This window comes from Carlito syrichta, unplaced genomic scaffold (assembly GCF_000164805.1).
Source record: "Carlito syrichta isolate Samal-C Ts95f unplaced genomic scaffold, Tarsius_syrichta-2.0.1 Scaffold315980, whole genome shotgun sequence".
Classification (NCBI taxonomy): Eukaryota; Metazoa; Chordata; class Mammalia; order Primates; family Tarsiidae; genus Carlito; species Carlito syrichta.
In genome coordinates, this window is record NW_007260076.1 from 190424 (window position 1) to 212628 (window position 22205).

Below are 22205 nucleotides of genomic sequence, written 5' to 3' on the forward strand. Positions count from 1 at the left end.
ACTCCAGTCTGGGTGACAGAGTGAAACTCCAACTCAAAAAAAAAAAAAAAAAAAATTGTGCATCAAAGTCATTTGTTGACTGTGAGAGGCACAGCAGACCACATAAACATTGATAGAGAAACAGGAAAATCTTAATTGAAAATCTTGGCATGAGAAAGGTGTGTGCAAAAATGGTCCCGAAAGAGCTCTTGCATCATGACAATGCACCAGCTCACACAGCTCTGTCTTTGAGGAGGTTTTTAGCCAGTAAACAAATAACTGGATTGGAACACCCTCCCTACTCACCTGATCTGGCCCCCAATGACTTTCTTCTTTAACTGAAGATTTTAAAAAATTAGATGGAAGACATTGTGATGACATTTAAGACATCAAGGGTAACGCAATGACAGCTCTGATGGCCATTCCAGAAAAAGAGTTCCAAAGTTGCTTTGACAGTGGACTAGGCGCTGGCATTGGTGCATAGCTTCCCAAGGGGAGGACTTCGGAGGTGACCATAGTGATATTCAGCAATGAGGTAGGTAGCACTTTTTCTAAGATGAGTTCACGAACTTAATTGTCACATGTTATAAAATCCATTTCTCTCTCCTAAGCATTTACCTTTCTATGACTTTTCACTTGTATATGTCTCCCCCCACTCCCCCAAAATGCTATATAATTCACATACCATAGAATTAAACCTTTTAAAGTGCACCATTCAGTGGTTTTCAGTGTTTCCACAAAGTTGTACAATCGTCACTGCCATCCAATTCCAGAGCATTTTTATCACCCCAAAACTGACATGTCTACTTGACAGAGTTATAGGATTACAGATCTTTCAAAGAGCAGCAGACTGGGGAAATTTGCTATGGTGAGGCAGAAAATTATGGTTTTAATCTCATTTAAGGTATAGATTAAGCAGAAACTTACTTGGTTCTCTATATACTTGAGATACTTTGACGTATACCTTCAAACCTGCCACATGGCAATATATATACAACCTAAATGGCAACATAATCCATATATATTTTCCTTAAATATGTTTATTTTTAATACCTATTTCCTTAAATATGTTGATGTTAAGATTATTTTGAATGCCTGCACATATAGAAGACAAGTGTGCCTTCACTGTCCATTTTCCTTTTCCTTCCTGGCTTTCTGCTGCTGAGTTTTCCTCCCTCTACTCGTAGAGCCAGTTCTAGGCGAACCCTCTCACTAGCGGACTTAGCTGCTCCCCAGACCTCCCACAGCACCTGAAGCCCATCCTGTGCTGGTGTTGCTCTGATCCTGTTCCAGTACCCAACTCCTGGTTTGCTTTGTGCATTGTCCCGTGTTAATGACCACTGGGAAATCCAGGTCTTCCGATCCTCCAGCCCGTCCTGCTTTGCCAGTCACCTGGGGACTTACAGACTTGTCCCTCAATGCTGCAGCTAGCCTGGCTCTCTCTTGCTCTCAACTCTCAGACTCGACCCTCAGTCCCACCTGCCTGGGCTCAATTTCCTGTTAGCCTATGTTGGCTCCATCTCCTTATGCCAGTATCTCTCCACCCACATGGCCTGCCAGGTACATCCTCTGAGGGACATTTTTTAATATGAACGAATGATGTCCTTCAGAATACTGCCTACAGTATTCTGGTTCTGATGTCAACCATCTCCCCACTGGCTGTTCTGCCCACCAGCAGCTGGCAAGACCCTGCAGGTGGCTAAAGACCCTCCTGGCAGCGGCCCCGCCCTGTCCTCTTTAGGCCTCTGACGTCTCCCTTCCCACGGCCCAGAATCTGGGTGGGACTATATGCTCCAAGAACAAGCTCACCATGGTTACAAGGCGGTGGGTATTATTATGGGTAGCAATCCTAGCAAAGAAATTTAATAAATACACGTTCCTGCTTAAGTGTTCTTAAGTAATCTCCCAGGGAATGGGGGATTTTAGGCTGCAGTAAGGCTGCAGATTTTCAGTTAATGGGGTGATTTTGTCAGCTACACACAGCTGTCTCCCTTTCCCCAAGAAGCAGTCATGGAAGGCCTTTGATAACTGGGTTGAGATGTACACACTTTATTAATTATCAAGATTTTTTTTCTAGCTCTCTTTTACTATTAGCTCATTTCCTTCTAAAACAATAGAATCAAAGATTTTGAACCCTAGCTGTCTTCATGAAGCAAATAAAACAGGATTATTCTTTAAATGTTAAATTCTTGGGCAACCCCTTCAGGTCCCCTCCCACTGTGGGAGCTTTTCTGTCCTCTCAATAAATCCTGCAAAAAAAATTTAAAAATACATAAAAAATACACTTTAAATTTTTAAATAGGAAATACAATCACATGATACAAAACTAAAAATGAACTTTTCCCTATTTGGGAAAAAGTCTCCCTCCCACCCTATTCTCAGTCACACCTCCCCACATGGAACCCACACTACCAATGCCATGTTTCTGGTGCATCCTTCTAGACGTGAAGAACTGATTTGTGATCCGATTGGAAGGCTACTCTATATAACAGCTGCCTTAGAAGCCAACTGGGATCAGGTCTGTTTGCAGCTTGTGAGTTTTGGGGAAATGAATTTAACTTATGGTACTTAGAAGTCTTGTGGGGGGAAAAAAAGCAGCCATGCATTGGCAGCTACAGTTTTTTTTTTTTTGAGTTGGAGTCTCACTCTGTCACCCAGACTGGAGTGCAGTGGCCGCTCCCGGCCACCGCAGCCTCGACCTGCTGGGTTCCGGCGATCCTTCCACCTTAGCCTTCCAAGTAGCTGGAACTATAGGTGTGCGCTACCACGCCTGGCTAATTTTTTTAAAATTTTTATTGTAGAGATGAGGTCTCGCCAAGTTGCCCAGGCGGGTCTCGAACCCGCGGGCTCAGGCAATCCACTCACCTCAGCCTCCCAAAGGCGTGGGATTACAGGCTGAGCCACCGAGCCCAGCTGACAGCTACAGTTCTTAACCAATAAGCTACAAATATTCTGTCTGGTCCACCGAAATTGTATCAACTACCCTGTTTTCTGATAGACTGCCCCTGAATTAACATGGAACATTAGTGTCTGTTTATAGCAAATATCCTCTGAACAAATTCCCCCCACAAATGCCTTGCTGAGTCTTTAAAAAAAGTTAAAATAGCAAGATGGTTATCAGACTCCTTTTGCCTCACTTTCCTGTGTCTTTCTGTCTTATGTGCATCTGTTTTAGGGCATTCAGGCTGGTGTTTGTCTTAACGGCTGATGGGCTCTTCCAGAAAAAGCATGTCCACAGTCTGTGCAAGGCTTTGGGAAGAAGGGAGGGAGAGGATAATAAATTGTAAATAAAAATTCTCTTTATAAAACCACATGGATTTACTTCCCTATGCAAAGCCATGTTGGGTCTAACTCTGAAAAACCATAAGCTAAAGAAACACAACACTTCTGCCAGTGCAGCTACATAGACGAGCAGATCTGAATTTAGAATCCTGCAGGAAAGGTTGACTTAAATATTTATTTTCATGCTGTTAACCCAATTGTAGTGAAAGTCATTATGGATACTAAAATTACTTTCTGCTCTACTGAAAATGCACGCTGGCATATAACAAAGCAGAAGGACGCTTGGTCCCTTCTGTCAAACCAAGACGAAAAGAACCTAACCCAGAAGAACAAATGGGGGATTTTCCATAGATTTTGTTTTATAAAATATCACCCATGACTATATTTGAGAATTTGGCTATAATTTCAGCAAGGATGGCATCAAATTTCTGAATGTTACAACAGAACTGGAAAATGTGGTTTTGGTTAAGAGAGAAACTATTAAATGTGAAAATAACACTTGACTTAATAGCCCTGTTACCTCCAAAAAAAAAAAAAAAATTCCTTAAAGAAAGTCATAATTGAAACTGATCTTATCCAGAATAGAATACAAATAAACTACTAGAGACCTGTGTCCCCAGACACTGAGAGAGTATCTTTACTTGATGGTCTCACGCTGAAAAATTGTTTTACTCTGAAGCTTTTTTTTTTTTTGTAGAGACAAGGTCTTACTATGTTTCCCAGGCTGGTCTTGCACTCCTAAACTCAAGCAATCCTCTTGCCTTGGCTTCCCAAAGTGTTGGAATTACAGGCGTGAGCCATCACATCTGGCTTCTCTGAAGCATTTTGTTCTCAAAAGCAAATAAACAACAAACAAACAAAAGGTATCATTAATAGATCAGAGTAACCTACAAACAAATACTCTGGGTTCTTATCCACTTCTTTGAATGTCTTTTTCCTCAGTCAGCTGAGACAGCAGGCCAGAGAGAAGGCCTCTGTTTCTTCCCCTCACAAATGTGTCCATTAGCGAGTTACAACACAGACCCTTTAAATTCCGAAGGTCCCACGTTTGCCCCTTTCCTAGCCCCCCTTTTCCGACAATTTTTTCTATTTTATCTGGCTTTCTGTTCTTGATCATGGCACAGTCTTGTGCCTGTGAATGTAAAGAAAGCATCCCACTGTCATGAGTCTGGCAAAATGTTCATAGCTGGGAGCAGAAATCATACAGGAATCGTATGAAGCCCAGAAAACAGATAGGGAAGATTTTTTATTTAAAAAAAAGACATAAAAATCAAATATTAACTAAAATAAAGTCTAATATGGCAGAATATAGGAATTGCTGTGAGCAGAGGTAAGGACTGGGAGAGCTGGGGTTGGGGGGTGGACAAGGTACCCAGAGTGTTGGTGATAAAGAGAAGAAAGAGGTCGGGCTTGGTGGCTCAGCCTATAATCCCACCACTTTGGGAGGCCAAGGTGAGTGGATTGCCTGAGCCCGCAAGTTCGAGACCAGCCCGGGCAACTTGGCAAGAACTCATTTTTACAATAAATCAAATATTAGCCGGGCGTGGTAGCGTACCTGTAGTTCCAGCTACTTGGAAGGCTGAAGTGGAAGGATCACCGGAGCCCAGCAGGTTGACGCCGGGGTGGCCATGAGTGTGCCACTGCCCTCCAGCCTGGGCAACAGAGTGAGACTCCAACTCAAAAAAAAAAAAAAGAGTAGGAAGAGGCGTGGCCAGGTAGTCCCTAAGCATTAAGGCATGGTGAGCTTCAGGAAGATTTTTCTACCTAGGGCAGCTCTTCTAATTGAGTTTTCAGTTTGACCACGACCGAAGAATGGCTGAAATTCTTTAATACAACTATGTATATTTCTATAATATGGAGACCAAAAAAAGAAGCAATTCGAAGCCTTAGTCTCCTCACCTGTACAATGGGGTAGTAACTGTGCCCATCCCACTGCACTGAGAAGCAGATGCAACCATTCATGTAAATGATGTGGCATTGGTGAGCGACCATACTCCATGAACATTAAGGTTCTGCTTCCTCACTTTGAAGCTAAAGACCTTTCTAGTAGGTTGCTTGGAGATTTAAGTCACGCATCTGCTCAACACCCTCAGCTCTGAGTCTGCATTCGATAAGGATACAAGGTAATGTGCACATGTGAGCAGAATCAGTCAGTAGACATTACCGACATCCAATTATTTCTTGAGAGAATAAAGGAAAAGGGTATCACCAGGAAGGGGAAGAGGATGGAAAAGACAGACCGGGGACCCAAAGACAAACTCTGAAGGACAATCTTCCCGAGTGTCCCATGCTTGTGTACTTTGAGCCTGGCTATTACACGCACAGCTGTATGGCAGAGTATTTTGGCTGGAAAACTGGGAGAAAATGTATGCTTTGAAAAGCATGCTTGATTTCAAAGAAAGAAGTGCTTTCTCATGAGATTGGAAACTTGGGAGGTATCAATCTGAAATCATGACAAGTGGCCCGAGTCATTTCAGTGGCTTTCTATCTGGGGTTCCGTGAGTTACATGAGCCAGGCTTGGGTGATGGCGGAGACACAATTTACTCAGTATGTCTGCAGATAAAGCTCCTGCCAGATTATATCTGTGATTTCTGTTAACTAGGACATAGCAAGTTGTGATCGAATGTCTTTCTAGACATTCTCATTTCAAATGAACTTGATAGAATTTCAATCTTACAGATTTACAGAGAAAATACCAGACTCATGTTTCTTGTACAAACCAGAGCTTCGTATTTCATGCTTCAGAACATGTAGGTAAGGGGACAATAGTCCGTGCACCCCAATGATTACCTGGCACACTCCCTGGGGTGTGTTCACCTCAACTGGGAGACCTGTGAACTGTGGAACACATTAAACACTTGAGACCTCAAGTTATAGCAGCCAGATACATGACCTAAGTCCTAACTGAAATAGATACAGAGAATCAGAGGATTTAACAGTAAGCTCCAAGTGCTTAAAATATAATTCATTTCTTTACTTGTAAGTGGACCCTGGACATTTACCATAATACTATAAGAAAGGAATTGGCAGTAGCGGGATGGGATACTGCCAGGATGGGAGTCAGAGGGCCATAACATCAATAAAGGTACCTCATCTCAAACCAGCCAATGTGGGGACCAAAAGGAGGCCCAAACTTTACCTGTATGATGACCACTTGTATACCTAATCCTGAATTGTGCCTCGCATCTTTAAAATTAAAAAAAAATTGAAAACATACATACATACATATACATACGTGCATACATATACATACATATATATATATACATATATATATATATATATATCTTTCATTTCTTTTTCTTTTTCTTTCTTTCTTTTTTTTTTTGAGTTGGAGTCTCACTCTGTTGCCCAGGCTGGAGTGCAGTGGCATGCTCATGGCCACCCCACACCCCAGCATCGACTTGCTGGCCTTAGGCGATCCTTCTGCCTCAGCCTTCCAAGTAGCCAGAACTACAGGCACGCATTACCATGTTCAGCTAATTTTCTGATTTATTGTAGAGACGAGGTCTCGCCAAACTACCCAGGTTGTTCTCGAACCCATGGGCTCGGGCAATCCCCTCGCCTCGGTCTCCCTACGTTATAAAATTCATTTTTAAGAAATATATCTTACCCACGACTCTTAAAAAAATTCTGCTGCCAAAAGGGAGGTTCGCATGTTTTGTGAGTAGTACAATATGAAAAGAGGTGTCTAGTGCATTTGAGAAGATCGTGAATAAATTTTGACAGTCACAAGCAATCTTACAACTGACCCACTACTAAAGGATCTGGGACATTTCAAAATGCATTTTATGAACGTGTGTCCAGTGGTGAAGTTTTCAAAACTCCAGCTTGAAGGCAGTCCTTGCAGCCGGTCAACTCCTACTAGTCTCGATGAAAATGACAAATATGAATCAGTCCTCTTCCCACATACGTACCTTTCCCCAAAAAAGGGGTTGTGAGTGATTGATTTACTCCCTGTGCAAGAGTAAGGTCAGTCATTCCTTCGCCTGAGTCTCTTGCCCTTATCTCAAAAAGTGACTTTTCATGTCATTTAGACCAGAAGTTAAGTTTTGATTGAGTCTGGGTTGAACAATAGAAAGTATCCTTCTCTAAAAAAAAGCTCTGCTGTCATGCCATCAAAGCCATCTTCCCTGAGCTTGGTGGAAGACGAAAAGACTCAAGGCCAGGCCTGTCCCCTACTTCCTCAAAGCCTGTAGTACCGGGGGACACACACACAGATACAGAAAGGGAACAGTGACAGAGCCCCACACAGTAATCTAGGAACTGGTGCACCGGAAAGAGCCTCCTGCTTGTGGCTAAGAAAGGAGGGAGGATATCTTTGGAACTCTGACTGGTGTCTGCATCTTCCCTAGCTTCAAAGGGACCGGGTGCAGAATGAAGGGAAAAGGGCAGGGATGGGGATGGCTTTGGACTCACAAGAGGAGGTGCACAAGCTGGACAGGGCGAGGGTGGGGGGCAGAGGCAGACGGACGGAGAAGAGAGGAGGATAGTGCGAGTGGGAGACTGGACAGGTGCCAGGTACGGCTGACAGCCTGGGGGCTGGGGCAGGACAGGAGGAGGGGAGGGGAGGGCTGCTTCTAGGGATCCGGGAAAGGGCAGCTGGGAGGTCAGATGTAGAATGGAGGGTCGTTTTTTTTTTTTTAGCAGCTTCATGAAACAGAATGTAAAGGCTGCTGGAATGAGCAAGTGCAATAAGAAGGTGCAAACTCCTTTTAGACAAAAACCTTTCAGACAAGCCCAGGCTGGCATCTCCGGGAGGGAATAGAGGCTCAGAGAACCGTCAAGAGCAAACAGCATCGTGGCTACTCTGGAGGTGAGATCTGCAGTAGACGAGAACGCAGCTCATTTCAGGACGTGAGGGAGGGTCACATCCATCTGTGAAATATCAAATGTGGTTCTTTTTATGCCTGTCATTCGAATGCCTTTTTTTTTTTTTTTTTAACTTTGGGGGTAATTTAATATAAAATTTTTTATTGTGGTAAAATATACGAGTATCTAACAGAACATCTGCCATTTTAACCATCAAGTGTATAATTCCATGGCAATAAGTAGGTTCACAAGATCGTGCAACAGTCACTACTGTTTCCAGAACATTTTCAACACCCCAGACGCAATCTCTATAGCCTTTAAGTAATAACCCTCCACCCCTTGTGCCCCCTGCCCCTGGGAACCATCATTCTATCATCTGTCTCTATGACCATGACTACTCTACAAACCTCATGTCAATATATTTATCCTTTTATGTCTGGCTTATTTCACTTCACATAATGTCTCCAAATTTCATCGATATGTTACATGCCAGCACTTTCCTTTTTTATGGCTGAATAGTATTCCACGGTACATAGACACACCACCTTTTGTTCATCCGTTCATCTGCTGATGAACATATGGGTTGTTTCCACCTTTTGGCTACAACGAATACTGCTGCAATGAACACTGGCACTCAAACAGCTCTTCGAGTCCCTGTTTTCTTTTCTTTTCTTTTTTTTCTTTTTGAATTGGAGTTTCATTCTATCACCCAGGCTGGAAGGCACTGGCAAGCTCCTGGTCACCGCAGTCTCGACCTGCTGGGCTCAGGCGATCCTTTATCCCCAGCCTTCCAAGTTGCTAGAACTACAGGCACACGCCACCATGCCCGGCTAATTTTTTGATTTATTGGAAATGAGGTCTCACCAAGTTTCCCAGGCTGGTTTCGAACTCACGGGCTCAGGCAGTCCTCTCACCTTAGCCTCCCAAAATGCTAGGATTATAGGTGTAAGCTACCGCGCTCAGCCTGAGTCCCTGTTTTTTGTTTTCAATTTTCTTCAGTCCACACCTAGGAATCATATGAGAATTCTTTTGTTTTTTGAGGTTTTGTTTTTCGAGGAGCTCCCAAACCGTTTTCCACAGGGGCTGTGCCATTTTTTACATTCCCACCAGCAATGTATGAGGGCTCCAATTTCTGCATATCTCAACATGTGTTATTTTCCTTTTTTTCCCCCCTTAAATAATGGCCTTCCTGATGTGTGTGAAGTGGTATCTCCTTGTAGTTTTGATTTGCATTTCCCTAATGACCAATGATGCTGAGCGTCTTTTCATGTGCTTATTGCTCCTTTATGTATCTTCTTTAAAAGCATCCAGTCAAGTCTCTTGCCTTTTTTCTTTTTCTTTTCTTTTTTTTTTTTTGTGTCAGGGACTTACTCTGTCATCTTGGCTGGAGTACAGTGGCACAATCATGGCTCACAGCAGCCTCCAATTTCTGGGCTCAAGCAATCCTCCAGGATCATCCTCCTGAGTAGCCGGGACTACAAGCAGGCGCCACCACACCCAGCTAATTTTTTTCTGTTATGTAGCCATAAAGTCTCACTATGTTGCCTAGGTTGGTCTTGATCTCCCGGACTCATGTGATCCTCCTGCCTCCGCCTCCCAAAGTGCTGGAATTACAGATGTGAGCCACTGCGCCCAGCCTATTTGCCCATTTTTTACAGGACAATTTAATTTTTCCAGGACCTGTTCACTGGATTTGATTTAGCTCTTGACAGCACTGACTCATGACATCGCACATGAGTGGCATCAGAGGGCTGTGTGACTCTTAGTTTTCATTTCTACTATTTAGAAATAAATTTCTTGGCTTTCTTAAGAAAACTGTTCCCACTCTATACTGTGTCACTGCATGGCTCTTCAGAAAATAATCTCAGAAAATAATGCTGAACTTAAAGGCTTCAGCATTTAAGTAAGATATGTTCAGTGAATTCACAACCTAAAGGTCAGACTAAGTATACCTTCATTCATTCCTCTAATAATAACTAAACACATACTATGGGTCAGAGACAATTTTAGGTCCTGTGGGCAGAGGGGATGGATATGCAACAATGTATCCAGTCCAGGAGAAAATGACAAGAAACAAACAGATGAGGAAATGTGGTTGTAATAAATGCTACGCCTAAAACAATAAAAGTAAAGTGATGGCATTATTATAGGAAGCCTCTTTAAGAAAATGACACCTCGCTGCCTAAATCAAAGGAACAAGCCAATTTACAGCACCTATAAGGGGGAGTATTCCAGGTAGACATATTTGGCAAAGGCCCTTGGGGGGAGGGTGCTCAGCTTGATCAAGATGCAGCAAGACACCCTGCATGACTAAGTGTAGTGAAGAGGCGGGTGGAATATAAGGTCACACAGTGGGTGATATAATTCTCACACATTGTTAGTTTATATATACCCACAGTGTCAGGATGATGTGGTACTGACTTTAGGATCACATTGGACGTTGCCATTACCCCATAAAGGTTTAAATAATAAGCATGTCAGGCCATTTTCATTATCAGCAGGAATGACAACCTTGGCCACGGGATTTCTAAAAATGTACTATTAGCCAGGCTCGGTGGCTCAGCCTGTAACCCCAGCACTTTGGGAGGCTGAGGCAAGTGGACTGCCTGAGTCTGTGGGTTCAAGACCCACCCAGGCAACCTGGCAAGACCTCGTCTCTACAATAAATAAATAAAAAAAAAACTAGCCGGGCATGGTAGCATGCGTCTGTAGTTCCGGCTACTTGGAAGGCTGAGATGGAAGGACCGTCGGAGCCTGGCAAGTTGAGGCTGCGGTGGCCGGAAGTGTTGCCACTGCACTCCAGTCTGGGCGACAGAGTGAGACTCCAACTCAAAAAATAAATAAGTAAATAAAAATAAATAAAAATGTATTATTAATTGTGATAAAAATACGCATAAAATGTGCCACCTTAACCCTTTTAGCACAAGATCTTTAAAAAAATAGATATAATACACAGAAAAAAATCTGATGTAGGTCAGGTTAGATTAAAAAACACATAGAGCAACTGTGGCTTACTAGAAGTCTTGACATAGTCATCGTTTTGATTTCGTAAACTTGAAGACAAATGACTTTATACACTATCTTGAAAGTTGCTTGTTACTGAATCCACCAACCTCCCCCTACCCCCACTCTCTTGATCCCAGATACACTCCTTAAAGGAGAAAAGAGCAGGGTACTGATTCAGACAGGAGTATATCAAAGGTCTATTGATTTTTACTCAACCCTCTCTCTTACTCTCCTCACAATACATTTATTATCTCTGCTCCTTGAAAAGAAAACATGTGGCCCAAGGGAAAATGAAGAAATAACCTTGCATTTCAAAACTGTAGTTGCAAGTTTCTTTGTCTTCCAGAGAGATAAAGAGTGAAAAAAAGTTTGCAGCTGTGGGCTACCTGAAATCAAAGTGCAAGGAAGGTTTGTTTCCTAAACAGTAATTAGGATGGCTTTGACTTGTCCTTATGTGATCACTCAACTTTGTGGCACAGGCTCCAGTGAATGCCCCTCTATTCTCCCAGTGTAAAAGCCCTTTTTAAAAAACTGCCATTCTTGTATTTTGGGGTGTTTTTTTCTATACTTTTACTCTTTTCAGATGAGAACTGCTTTCTCTTTTCTATAGTAGGAGTCAGCCACCGCTGTGCTTGGTTTCTGAGAGCACGCTGGTCCTCTGGAGACCACGGCCTTCCAGACTCTACCTGTTTTCTGGGGGTGCACCAAGCTGCCGAGGCCATGAACCTCCCAAATGGCCAAGGAAAGAACTATACCCCTACCTGCCACCCTCCGTTCCGTGACCGCCTCAGGCTTTCGGGATGAAATCCAGTGCTTCTCAAATGAAATCTTACTAAAACACAGATTCTGATCCAGTCATTTTGGAAAGGAGCCCGAGACTCTGTATTTCTCACACGCTCCCAGATGAAGCTGATGCTGCTGGTCTTTGAGCAGCAGGGTCAGAGACGGCTCTAAAGACCCAAAGCCAAAACTTTCTCATTTTCCCAAACACTGTACCTTCATCTCCATCTATGTAATAGACATTGAGAACCACCTCTCCCATCACTGAGTACAGATACCACTTATCTTGAATGGGGACAAAGAAAGAATTGGCCCTTACGAAACACCTACTATATGCAGGCACTGTGCTGGAGACCTGACTTCTCTAACCTTCCCGCATCCTCCCAAGAGAGATGAATCAACTTGCTCAGATGGTTGGTGATAAGTAGATTGGACCATGCTGGGCAGGCAGCAAATGCTCAAACAGTTCATGAACAACTTTTCCCAAAGATCCATTGTGAGCTCCTAACTTCCCTTTATAGAAAATTAGAAGTTTCCTATTGGTTCTGAGTCAAATTCACACTCCCAAGCATGAACTTGGAAAGGCTCCACCAATTTGGGGCAAAATCAGAGATACCCTGGGGGAAGAGAGTTGCAAAATCGAGATGAGAAATCTCTTCCCCGGATGGAACTTTCTTTTCTAATAGGGACAGAACACAGGGCTGCCTGACTAACGCACAACACAGCTGCTCTGGTCTCTTGGTGCCTATCACTCAGGCCCAGGAATAGAGCCTTGCACCCTGCATGTGGCCTCACTCCCCAGGCAAGGTGGAGCCAGGGCCCATGGCTTCTCATACCCTCACCTGGGAGGACAGCTCCACACAGCTAAGACGACTGGTTATGCATTCTGAAGCTTCAGTTATTTGTCATTTTTCACATAAACCAGACCTCAATGGCCTAGTCATAGGGAGTCTAACTCAGGCACAGAAAACTTGAGTCTATTAGAAGGAGGCAAGTTTTTACAGTTTCATTTTTCCTTTTCTTTCTTTCTTTCCTTTTTTTTTTTTTTGAATCAGAGTCTCACTCTGTTATCCAGGCTGGAGTGCGGTGGACTGCAGCCTCGACCTCCTGGGCTCGGACAATCTTTTCGCCTCAGCCTCTCGAATGCTGCAACTACAGGAACAAGCCACTACACACGGCTAGTTTTTTCATTTATTGTAGAGACGAGGTCTCGCCAAGTTGCCCAGGCTGGTCTCGACCCTCTGAACTCAGGCAACCCTCTCGCCTCTGCCTCCTAAAGTGTTGGGATTACAGGTGTGAGCCACTGTATCCGGCTCATTTTTTCGGTTTTAAGCCTTGTGACTATTAGAAATGGATGGGTTAAGATATGAGACAGAGATTCAAGTTGTGTTCCCACTGAATTTAACTGCCCCCTATAATCTCATACCCCACAGTGGGGCTGTTTCTAGATTCCTGGTTACTGTGCACTAGTAACACCATGTTGTTATCCTTCACCCAAACCCCACTGGTATCTCCAGACTCACTCTTGAGTAAAAGCTGGAGACTGACCATGACCCAGAGACTATATATCTTCTGACCCTCTTTCTTACTTGAACCTTTCTCCTGTGACTCAGGGAGTGCCTCTTAAGGAATTGGGAAAAAATGTCAGCAATGGAAGATAATTTAGATTTGTGGCACGATAGAGACATGTCAAAAAAGGAGCCCAGGTCATTTGGGTCAAAGGAGGAGACCCCAAGTTACCTGTAATTATAGTAAGCCATACAGAACCTTTACAGATATAGAGAACTAACTACTTCCAAAAGCTTATGAGAGCAAACATTTAATCCCTCACCATCCGCTGCCTGGGCCTTGGAGGCCTTGTCTCCCCACGACCCCCAGCACAGAGTCTGGTTGGTGGTGGTCGTGAGTTGAGCGCAGTAGGAGGATGTGACCCGTCTTGGCTGGAGCACGGCAGAGCTATAGCCCAGGGGCAGAGTACAGTCGATTTCTGGTGTGTGGACAACACAGAGGAGTCAGAGGTGCCTTGGCTTCAGGAAGTGGTGGGGATGACTCAAGATGTCACACTCCTTTTCCTCCTGAGTCAGGGATCCACTGGCACTCAGACCCTGGGCTGTGGGTGCTCTGGGTGCCTATCTTTTATCTCCGTTACCCTTAAAGACACAGCATTTTCATTTCTGCTTAGCAAGAGTTCTAGAAAGCTCTCAATGAATCCCTCCTCGAGCAGGCAAGGTAGATCCCCACAAATACTGTCTGGTTATGATAGTCCCCCGATACTAAAAAGCCTACCTTTGTCAAGTCATCCTGGGAGGTCTCTTTCTCTACCCCTTACCCCCTCATGTGGTCGAAAGCATAGTTTATGGGAGAAGTTAAAATCACGGTCACTGAGCAGACGCATGGCAGGAGTTCCAGCTCTGACACTCACTAGCTGTGCAAACTCAGGCACGTTCACTCGCCTCTCTGTGCCTCAGTTTTCCCATCTTATTAGCAAGGAAGAGTGAACATTGGAGATAATCTATGTACAGCACCTAGCACATGCCTGGCACTGGGAGGGGGGTCAACAAAAGGCAGGTACTTTCGCACCATTAATCATATGTTACAGCTGAGCTCACAACCTTTTCATGGAATCCCTGGGTCTACACCAGCAGTCCGCAGACTTGAGCGTGCGTAAGATTCACCTGAGTGGTTGTTAAACCACCCCCAGAGTGTCTGATTCAGGAGGTGTGGGGTGAGGCCCAAGAATGTGCATTTCTAACAAGTGCCCAGGTGATACTGATGCTCGGTCCAAGCACCAGTTGGAGTCCAACTCCTGACATGTGTCTGCACAGCCTTCTGTGGCTCAGTCCCATAGTACAAGCCCGGCTGGTTTGATCCCTCCCCGGCTGGTTTGATCCCTCCCCAACTGGTTGGATCCCTCCCCAGTTTCTCTCACAGATCCTGGGCTCCATATGTCAGGGAGATAAGAATTTCCTATGTATGCTCTGCTTGTTCCCACCTCTGTCCTCCCCTGGCTCTCTCTGCCTCTCAGAATCATACGCATCCTCCAGTGCGACCACCTGCCCAATTCTCCACCTCAAAGTCATCTTTTCCCTGTCCTGAAGCATCTCACTTGTTCCCCTTGTGGTGCTTCACCGGAATGAAGAATGGGAGGGCTGAACCTCCCACCAGACCACGGGCTCCTGGAGATCAGAGGCCGCAAGGTCCTAACTCTGGTGTTTCCCACAATGCCTTGTGGGCTTTTGTATTGTTTGTTTGTTTGTTGGCCAGTAGATACGACATAAGTATCCGTTGAGCTGAAAAGAAAAAAAAGCTTACAAAGAGGTTAAGGGAACTGGAATGAATAACCCTGGGGAAGGGGAAGTTGTGGGCTAACCATCTTCAACAATAGAAATATTAAAATAAAGAAGACATTGACCAACCGGTCTTTAACCCTATTAAAGAACAAATTTGAGAAAATGGGGTCAAATTGTGACAAGTTAGATTTAGGTCGGTAGAGGGACGTTCTGAACATCAGGAATTATTCAGCAATGAAATGGGTTAGCAAGGGCAGACGTGAACAATCTCCACGAAGCTTTAAAAACGGAGCAGATTCTCAACCGCTGTGGGCATTTTAGATGTGATCCTGCTTGTGTATCTATCTGAGTGAGAAGCTGAGAGAACAAAGACCCTTAAGTGTCTCCTTTAACTCAATGGAAATGTGGCAGCTGTTTGTGTTACTGATACACTTTTAAGTTATGTGGTAACTACATTTGACAGGTCATAAATATTGTTTAAAAGTCAAAGCCTTGGGGAAGTGGTTCCTTTGTCTCTTGGAGGATGCAGAGGAGAACCCCAAACCAGCCAACACCTGGTGCTAACAGGATTTCAGGCAATAACACATAACCTTTCCCCGTTTGCCTGGCTTAGCTGTCACATCCACCAAATGCCAAAGAGAGTTTTTCTTCCTCATTTTTAATGGAAAGTCTTCAAATTTCTGATGACTTGAGGAAGTGGCTCTTATACTCTCAACACTTTGAACAGGAAATGTCACAAGTTATTATTACTCTGATGAACTGAAAGGGTCGTTTTTGCAGTCAGGTCTTCCTGCTGCTTGGAAAGCTGGCAACCTCTGACTTGGATTGTGGCAGATGGGCCTCTGTATCACCTGCTGGGTTGGGATTTTGGGGGTGGGGGGAAGTCTCAGAGGAGCAGGACACTGAGGAAAGGAAGCACTTATGCCGGGCCAGAGCAGTCTGCCAGGAAAATGTGTACCATGCACGTGAAAAGTTTCTGCCCGGCTACTGGTCCAACATAAACACCGCTTCTCCTGGGGTCAGGTGACATATTGGAGGCCACTGTGGGAAGACCATGGGTCAGGTCACATCTGCCTTTGCTGTGACAGGGACCCTCTGGGATCGCTGGCTGCTTATCTTTCTCCATTCAGTGCGAGTTTTAGAGCTCTGTCTCTATCCTGAACTTCTCCTTCCAAGACACCTCTAGGTCAGATTCCAGAGCACACAAATTTCCTACATGACCTGATGCCTTGGGGTGTTCAGCTTGTTTACCTCGTGGCTGTCTAAGGAACTTTGTCTCTGCCTCCCAATAAGATCATCCAAAAAAGGTGAGATGCAATAGCCTAAGCGTCTTCCTTCTTTGTCTGCTTGGGGAAAAAAAGCTCTTCACCCGAACCGGGACAATATTTTGGTCTGGGTAAAAACAGCAATTTCGTTAATAAGCTGAAAAATAGAATCCAGATGGTCAGCTATTTTGTCCTGACATCTTCCATTTTTAAAAAAAATAATAGGTCCAGCCAGCCACGTCCCTTGCCCCTGCACCCCCAAGCACCCCACACAGCCCTGCTGGCTCTGAAACAGCCTCTGTACTTGGCTTCTCTTCCTCTCACCATGGCCCTGACCTGATTCAAGCCTTTTCTAGCTCGTCTCCAAACCACGGCAATGTCCTCCTTACTGACACCCACTCCCAACCCCACCCCCGGACATTCTTGCCCATAACACAAATCTGATCACGGCCCTCCCCGGCTCACAGTACAGCAAGATTAAATCTGAACTATTTTGCTTGCACATAGAGCCTTTGGGTGCTGGCTTTTGCTTTCTGCTCGCCCCACACCCTTGCGTTCAGGACTACGGTACTCGGTAGAGTTCCCTGAAAACACTCAGCTCCAATGTGTGTGCTGTGTGTCCCCGCTGTTGTTGCCACCAGACAAAGCACTGGCCATCATGGAACCCCCAGCCCACATGCTGCTCTGGCTCCCCTGGCCTCACAGCCACGCCTAACCATACAGGAAGGAAGAATGGGACAGCCTCCCGACAGTTTCAGGTTAAGGCACTCTGTCCTGTGAGCCCACAGCACCCTGAAGACACTCCCAGGAACACGGTGTCTGGCTGTTCTTTCGCAGTCTGCACACGCCTAGACTGTGAATCCCCTGAAGACAAGAGCTGTGCCTCTTGGTCTCCGTCTCCTTGGACCAATGCAGAGAGTCCTGCAGGGAGTGGGCAGTTGATTTGTTGCAATCAGTGAGTGCACTTAAATACAAATTCAGGTTTATTTCTCATGACCGAGTGCCATGTCCTGTGTGTGGCGGCCCACAGCAACCAAAGGCTGAAAGTTGAAGGTGGCCCCCAAAATGCAAAGTGATCATCACACAGTCATAAAGAATGCACTTCCGACTGCTGACGGGGCCTCCTTTGGGTTTGGGCTGAGGGCACGCTGCAACTGGAACGCGATGCCGTGAGAACAGCAGCACCAGCCAGGTCTCTGCCAATGAGCTTCTGGTGACCGAGACAGGCCGGCAGCCTGCCAGGGGAGCACGGCCAGGTTGGTCTCGCTGGCAGGAAACAGACTTAGAGCGTCTCTCAGAATCAGGACAGAAGACACAGGGTTGTGTGTAATCACGCTCAACACCCACTCAGCTTTAAACCTCAAAAGAAGTAAGTCCTCCCTCGCCAAGAACTTTGGAGGGACCCAGTCTGTTTTGCTGAAACCCACTGTTCCTTCTGGGTTCTTTTGAGTGCTGTGCTTTGGGGCAGAAAGGCTGAGCTGAGCTTAACCTATGTTTCCAGCAGTGGACACAACAGAAAGCCAGCACATTGCAAGCAAAGGGAAACACACAGAAAGGACTTCCCACAAACCAGGTGGAGAACAGAAAGGTGCTTGGAGGAAAACATAATCACCTGTCAGGCAGAATTCTACCCGTGCCAGTCCTGAGATGCACAGAGGTAGAGTCAGAGACTATGTGTTTCCCTGTGGACTGGGGCCAGGACACCACATGAAGGCGGCAGGCAGGCTGCTGGCCACCTGGCCAGCAGATAGGTGCCCTAGGGAGTGAATCACCTGACAGCTGAGGGTCAGCAGGGTGGGATGCAGACTCAGAGGAAAAAAACCAAACCAAAACAGCCTAGACAACATTCCTAGCATCCATCAGACACACTATGAGGAAAAACACGAATGTTTTCTCCATGCACTCAAAAATAGGAAAAGACACCAGGGGAAATTTGACCACTGACATGGCAGATCAAGTTCATACTACACCTTCTTAAAACAACACTCTCTGCAAAGGAGGCCTGGCTTGGAACTCCCCTTTTCATGGCCTCATAAAACACTGATTTATTGACCTTCAGACACACATTTTTATTGTTTCAGTTTTCCTGGTATAAGAATTGCTGGTAGATAACTGAAAAAAGCAAGCTCATATTTCCTTATCAACACAGAGAATGTGTTCACGTTACAGATTTGCCATTTTGGGGGGAAGGGGTAGAAAGGAAATAACAGGGGAGGCATTTGAAATAGTTTCTGCAAAATGAACCGAAACCCCACAGACCTATGTGTCTGTGTTCTCCAGCCAAGGTATTCATGTAGGTATATAGGTATATACTCAGGTCTCCCTGCTGGGATGGGATGGAGTAGCGGAAAGAAAGATGGCTCAGGGGTTGGGGGCACCCACCCCTCTCTCCTGCCACCCTGGGCCCCACCCTGGGGGATTTCCTCTCGGGGGTCTCCCTGGAGGCCCTTTCAGGGCCCTGAGGCCTATCTGTTTCTGATTAGTCTACTTTAACCACCTCAATAAGGACCACACAAAGTTATCTCAAAACTATAAAAGTTCAATGCTCCATCTGTTTGGTGGGGCTTCCTGAATTTAGTGCCTTGTGCTATCAGTAAGGTCATAAAAACACGCTTTTCTTTTTCCTGGCAGGATTCCTTTAGGCTGAAACCACTCACAATATCCTCTCCATCCAGAACACTTTCTTTCTCGCCCACCTCTAGGGGATCATTTCTTCGCTCCCTTGTTCCTCCACGCACCCCCACCCCAAACTTTTCTTATCATGTGCTGCTTTATTATCATAAGAGCTTCTCCCATCTTGCCCCTCCCACTAGGAGAGGCCTTCCCCTTGCTCTAACACAATGTTTTACACACCCTAAATGTCTGTTGTCCTGGTTATGGATAACTGCATCTGCCCTTGGGTCTTAGATAACCCGGGATACACATGGCTGTGTACAATCAATTGACTTAATGAAAACTTTGTGCCTCTCTATTTTCTTCCTTGGAATAAACGGCGAAACTACCGTGATAAGAACTCACGATGTTTTTACCTGTAGGCAAATATGCTTATTATGCCTGGAAACAAATTCTCTCACAAATACAAGCAGAAAGACATATTCATAGAAATGTTTTAAAATGCAATGCTTATTCTTATAGCCTTTCAGGTAAGTTTGAATCTAAAAAGGGTGCCCAAAAAATGCATATACATTTTAAGAAAGGAAAAAAACTGTATTAAAATTGTAGGATGAAAGAAAGTCACATCTGACTTCTGCAATTACAAGAGGTGCTCAAAGTGGTTACCATCAGCGTCCAGACACTTCTGAGAAGTACATCAAAAAATAATACATAGATAACATTGCTTAACATGTGTATACATTTTTGGCACCCCGAGTATTTAATGTAATGTAAGCGAAACTAAATACAATACTTGCAAATGAACCACTTTTTCAACTACTTAGCAAAACCAATTCCCCTGCAAAGAGTTTCTCAAGCCCTGCCCAGTGTTTGATTGTTAACAGCACCAAGGGCTTGCCAACGCCATTTCTAAATTTTTGGACTAACAGAACAGATTGGCCGATCAAACTTCTAATCACAGTATCTTCTGGAGCTATTTTAACATTGCGTCTAGCCCCCACTTCAGAGAAAATGAATTTCCATGGGGGAAGGTGGGCACAAATGAAAACAGAAAAGCATCCCAGTATCATTTGATGGTGAAAAAGTTCATGAAATGCCACTCTGCTTACTTCTAACGGAGGTCACTTGGGGAACTGAGGTTGCAGGCAGGCGCTTTCTCTGAGTTATCTTTATCTGCCTAAAGACAGATCCATCAAAAAGAACTCAACTCTCATGAATCCCCACCCCAGGAAACTTTTCATCCAGGGAAGATGAACTCAGATTACAGGAGAGGAGACTGAAGGTAGACACCGGCAGGAGCAGACTCACCTGTTTCTTCTGAGGGCTGCTCAGACCATGTTTATTACCTGAGAGACCTTTCGTCTGCCTAACAAGACAAGTGTTGGTGAATAAAATAAAAATTTTATTCACCAACACTTCCTCCCCTTGCCCTCTCATAGCTGCACCCAAGCCACTATTCCTTTCTGTAGTTCAGGATGCTATACAAGCTTCGGTCATCTCACCCTTCTTCAAGTCTCATGTTTTGCAGGACTCTCATGCATATGTATATAATTAAGTACGGGTTTTCTCCTGTTTTTCTGTCCTATGTCTGTTTAATTTGTAGTTCAGTCAAGGAACCCAGAGGGTTCCTGGAAGAAGCCATTTTATACTCCCTTCCAACTGGAATTGACCAATGCAGAAGTTTAGACAGGACTAAAAAAAATGCACATGATTAAAATGGCTTAAAAGAAAAAAGAGGGGAAACAGCACTGTCGAAAGATCTCTCCGAAAAATAAACTTGTTTTGACACCATTTGCTGTTCATATTAGAACCCAATGCATTTTATGTATAAATATATGTATGTGTGTATATGTCGTTTTTGCAACAGCAGCGTGAGATACTTTTTCAGCTGCGCGATCACGCAGGTTTTTCTTAGGCAGCTAGGTGCTCACTGAAACCCTGGTCCTTCAGTTCAAATAAGGTAGCACCCTGTTCAACCTGTCGAACGCTTCATTAAGCAACACTTGAAATACTTAAAATGAAAAATTCCAGTAGGTTTTTCCGCCTTCTTTTCCCTCAACCATGCTAAGAGACCAATAGGACTGGGAATGAAATAGAATGAATCTTTACAACGTGTTGCTTCAGCCGTCCATTCCCAGGACTGTCAAGGCTTTAACCTAAACTGGCTTTCCCCAGGCTTCTCATCCCACAGGTCTCCAAGTGCACCTCTCCCCGTCTGCTCCCGGGGTCTGTTCCCTCTCTCCTAGGAGTGAAGGGAGCACCCTAAGCCAATTTTAACAGGACGGGAAATCCGACACCGCTGAAACCAAGAAAACCACCACCACGCGCTCTTCACTCTAAGAACTTTCAAGAACCTATACACATCCCCCCCCCCCCCAAAAAGCAGGATTTATGAAGAGGACGGAAAAGCTCCCACCATGGGAGGGGACCCAAGGGGGTTGCTCTACCGGTACACATTTTGTAAAGCCTTTGCTGTGCTGGGTTGGTTGTATTATATAGCTGTCCTCCAGGAGGACAGAAAATCGGTACCTGGCTTTATGTACTGTAACTGTCCTGAGTGGTCTATTTTTGTTCTGTTTTTAACCTCTTTTGAAAGAACTGGGCAGTAGCAAGGATGGGAGACTCCATTTCTCGCAGCACTAAAGCGCACACCGAAGTCCTTTCTCGGTCGTGCACCTAAGTGTGCGGGCAGGGAGCCTCCGAGGGGGCTGGGATTCAGGTCTCTTTCTGAGTGGAAATGTGGCAAGGGGGCCACCAGGGAGTAATCGCATTCGGGGGTGGCTGTCTAACGCGGGTGCTGTCTGCCACTCCGTCTGCAAGGGAAGGGGCTGTATCCACACCACCGTCACCCGCAGCCGCTACTCGGTGTAGGCACTTAGGCGCTCAAGAATTGCTGGGAGAGTAAACGGTGTCACCAAAGCCTGCGGCTAGCTGGGCTTTTGGAAGATCCCGTGGCCGGGTGCGGGGGTCCCGCTAGCCTGCCCCGGCTGCTCCCCTCCCCCCACTTGCCCGTTCCTTCCCTCCGCCGTTCGCCTCCGGAACGGCCTCCCCAGGCACCCCAGAGCCTCGACTCTTCTCGGAAGGAGGAGGAGCCAGGATGCCCCGGCCCGCGGTCTCCGGACGCGCGGCCCCGCCTCGAAGTTCCAGAGCGGGAGCCCCGCGCGGGGCCGGGGGCTT

General features: G+C 45.3%; 1 protein-coding gene across 1 annotated transcript in view; it reads right to left on the reverse strand.

Annotated features, from left to right (window-relative positions):
* TNFRSF11A (TNF receptor superfamily member 11a) overlaps positions 1 to 1300 on the reverse strand; it is a 95950-nt gene extending 94650 nt beyond the window's left edge. The window contains exon 1 of the mRNA XM_021706756.1: positions 1193 to 1300. Coding sequence (XP_021562431.1) covers positions 1193 to 1300 — 108 coding nt within the window. The remainder of the gene's footprint in view (positions 1 to 1192) is intronic.
* Positions 1301 to 22205: the final 20905 nt, after the last annotated feature.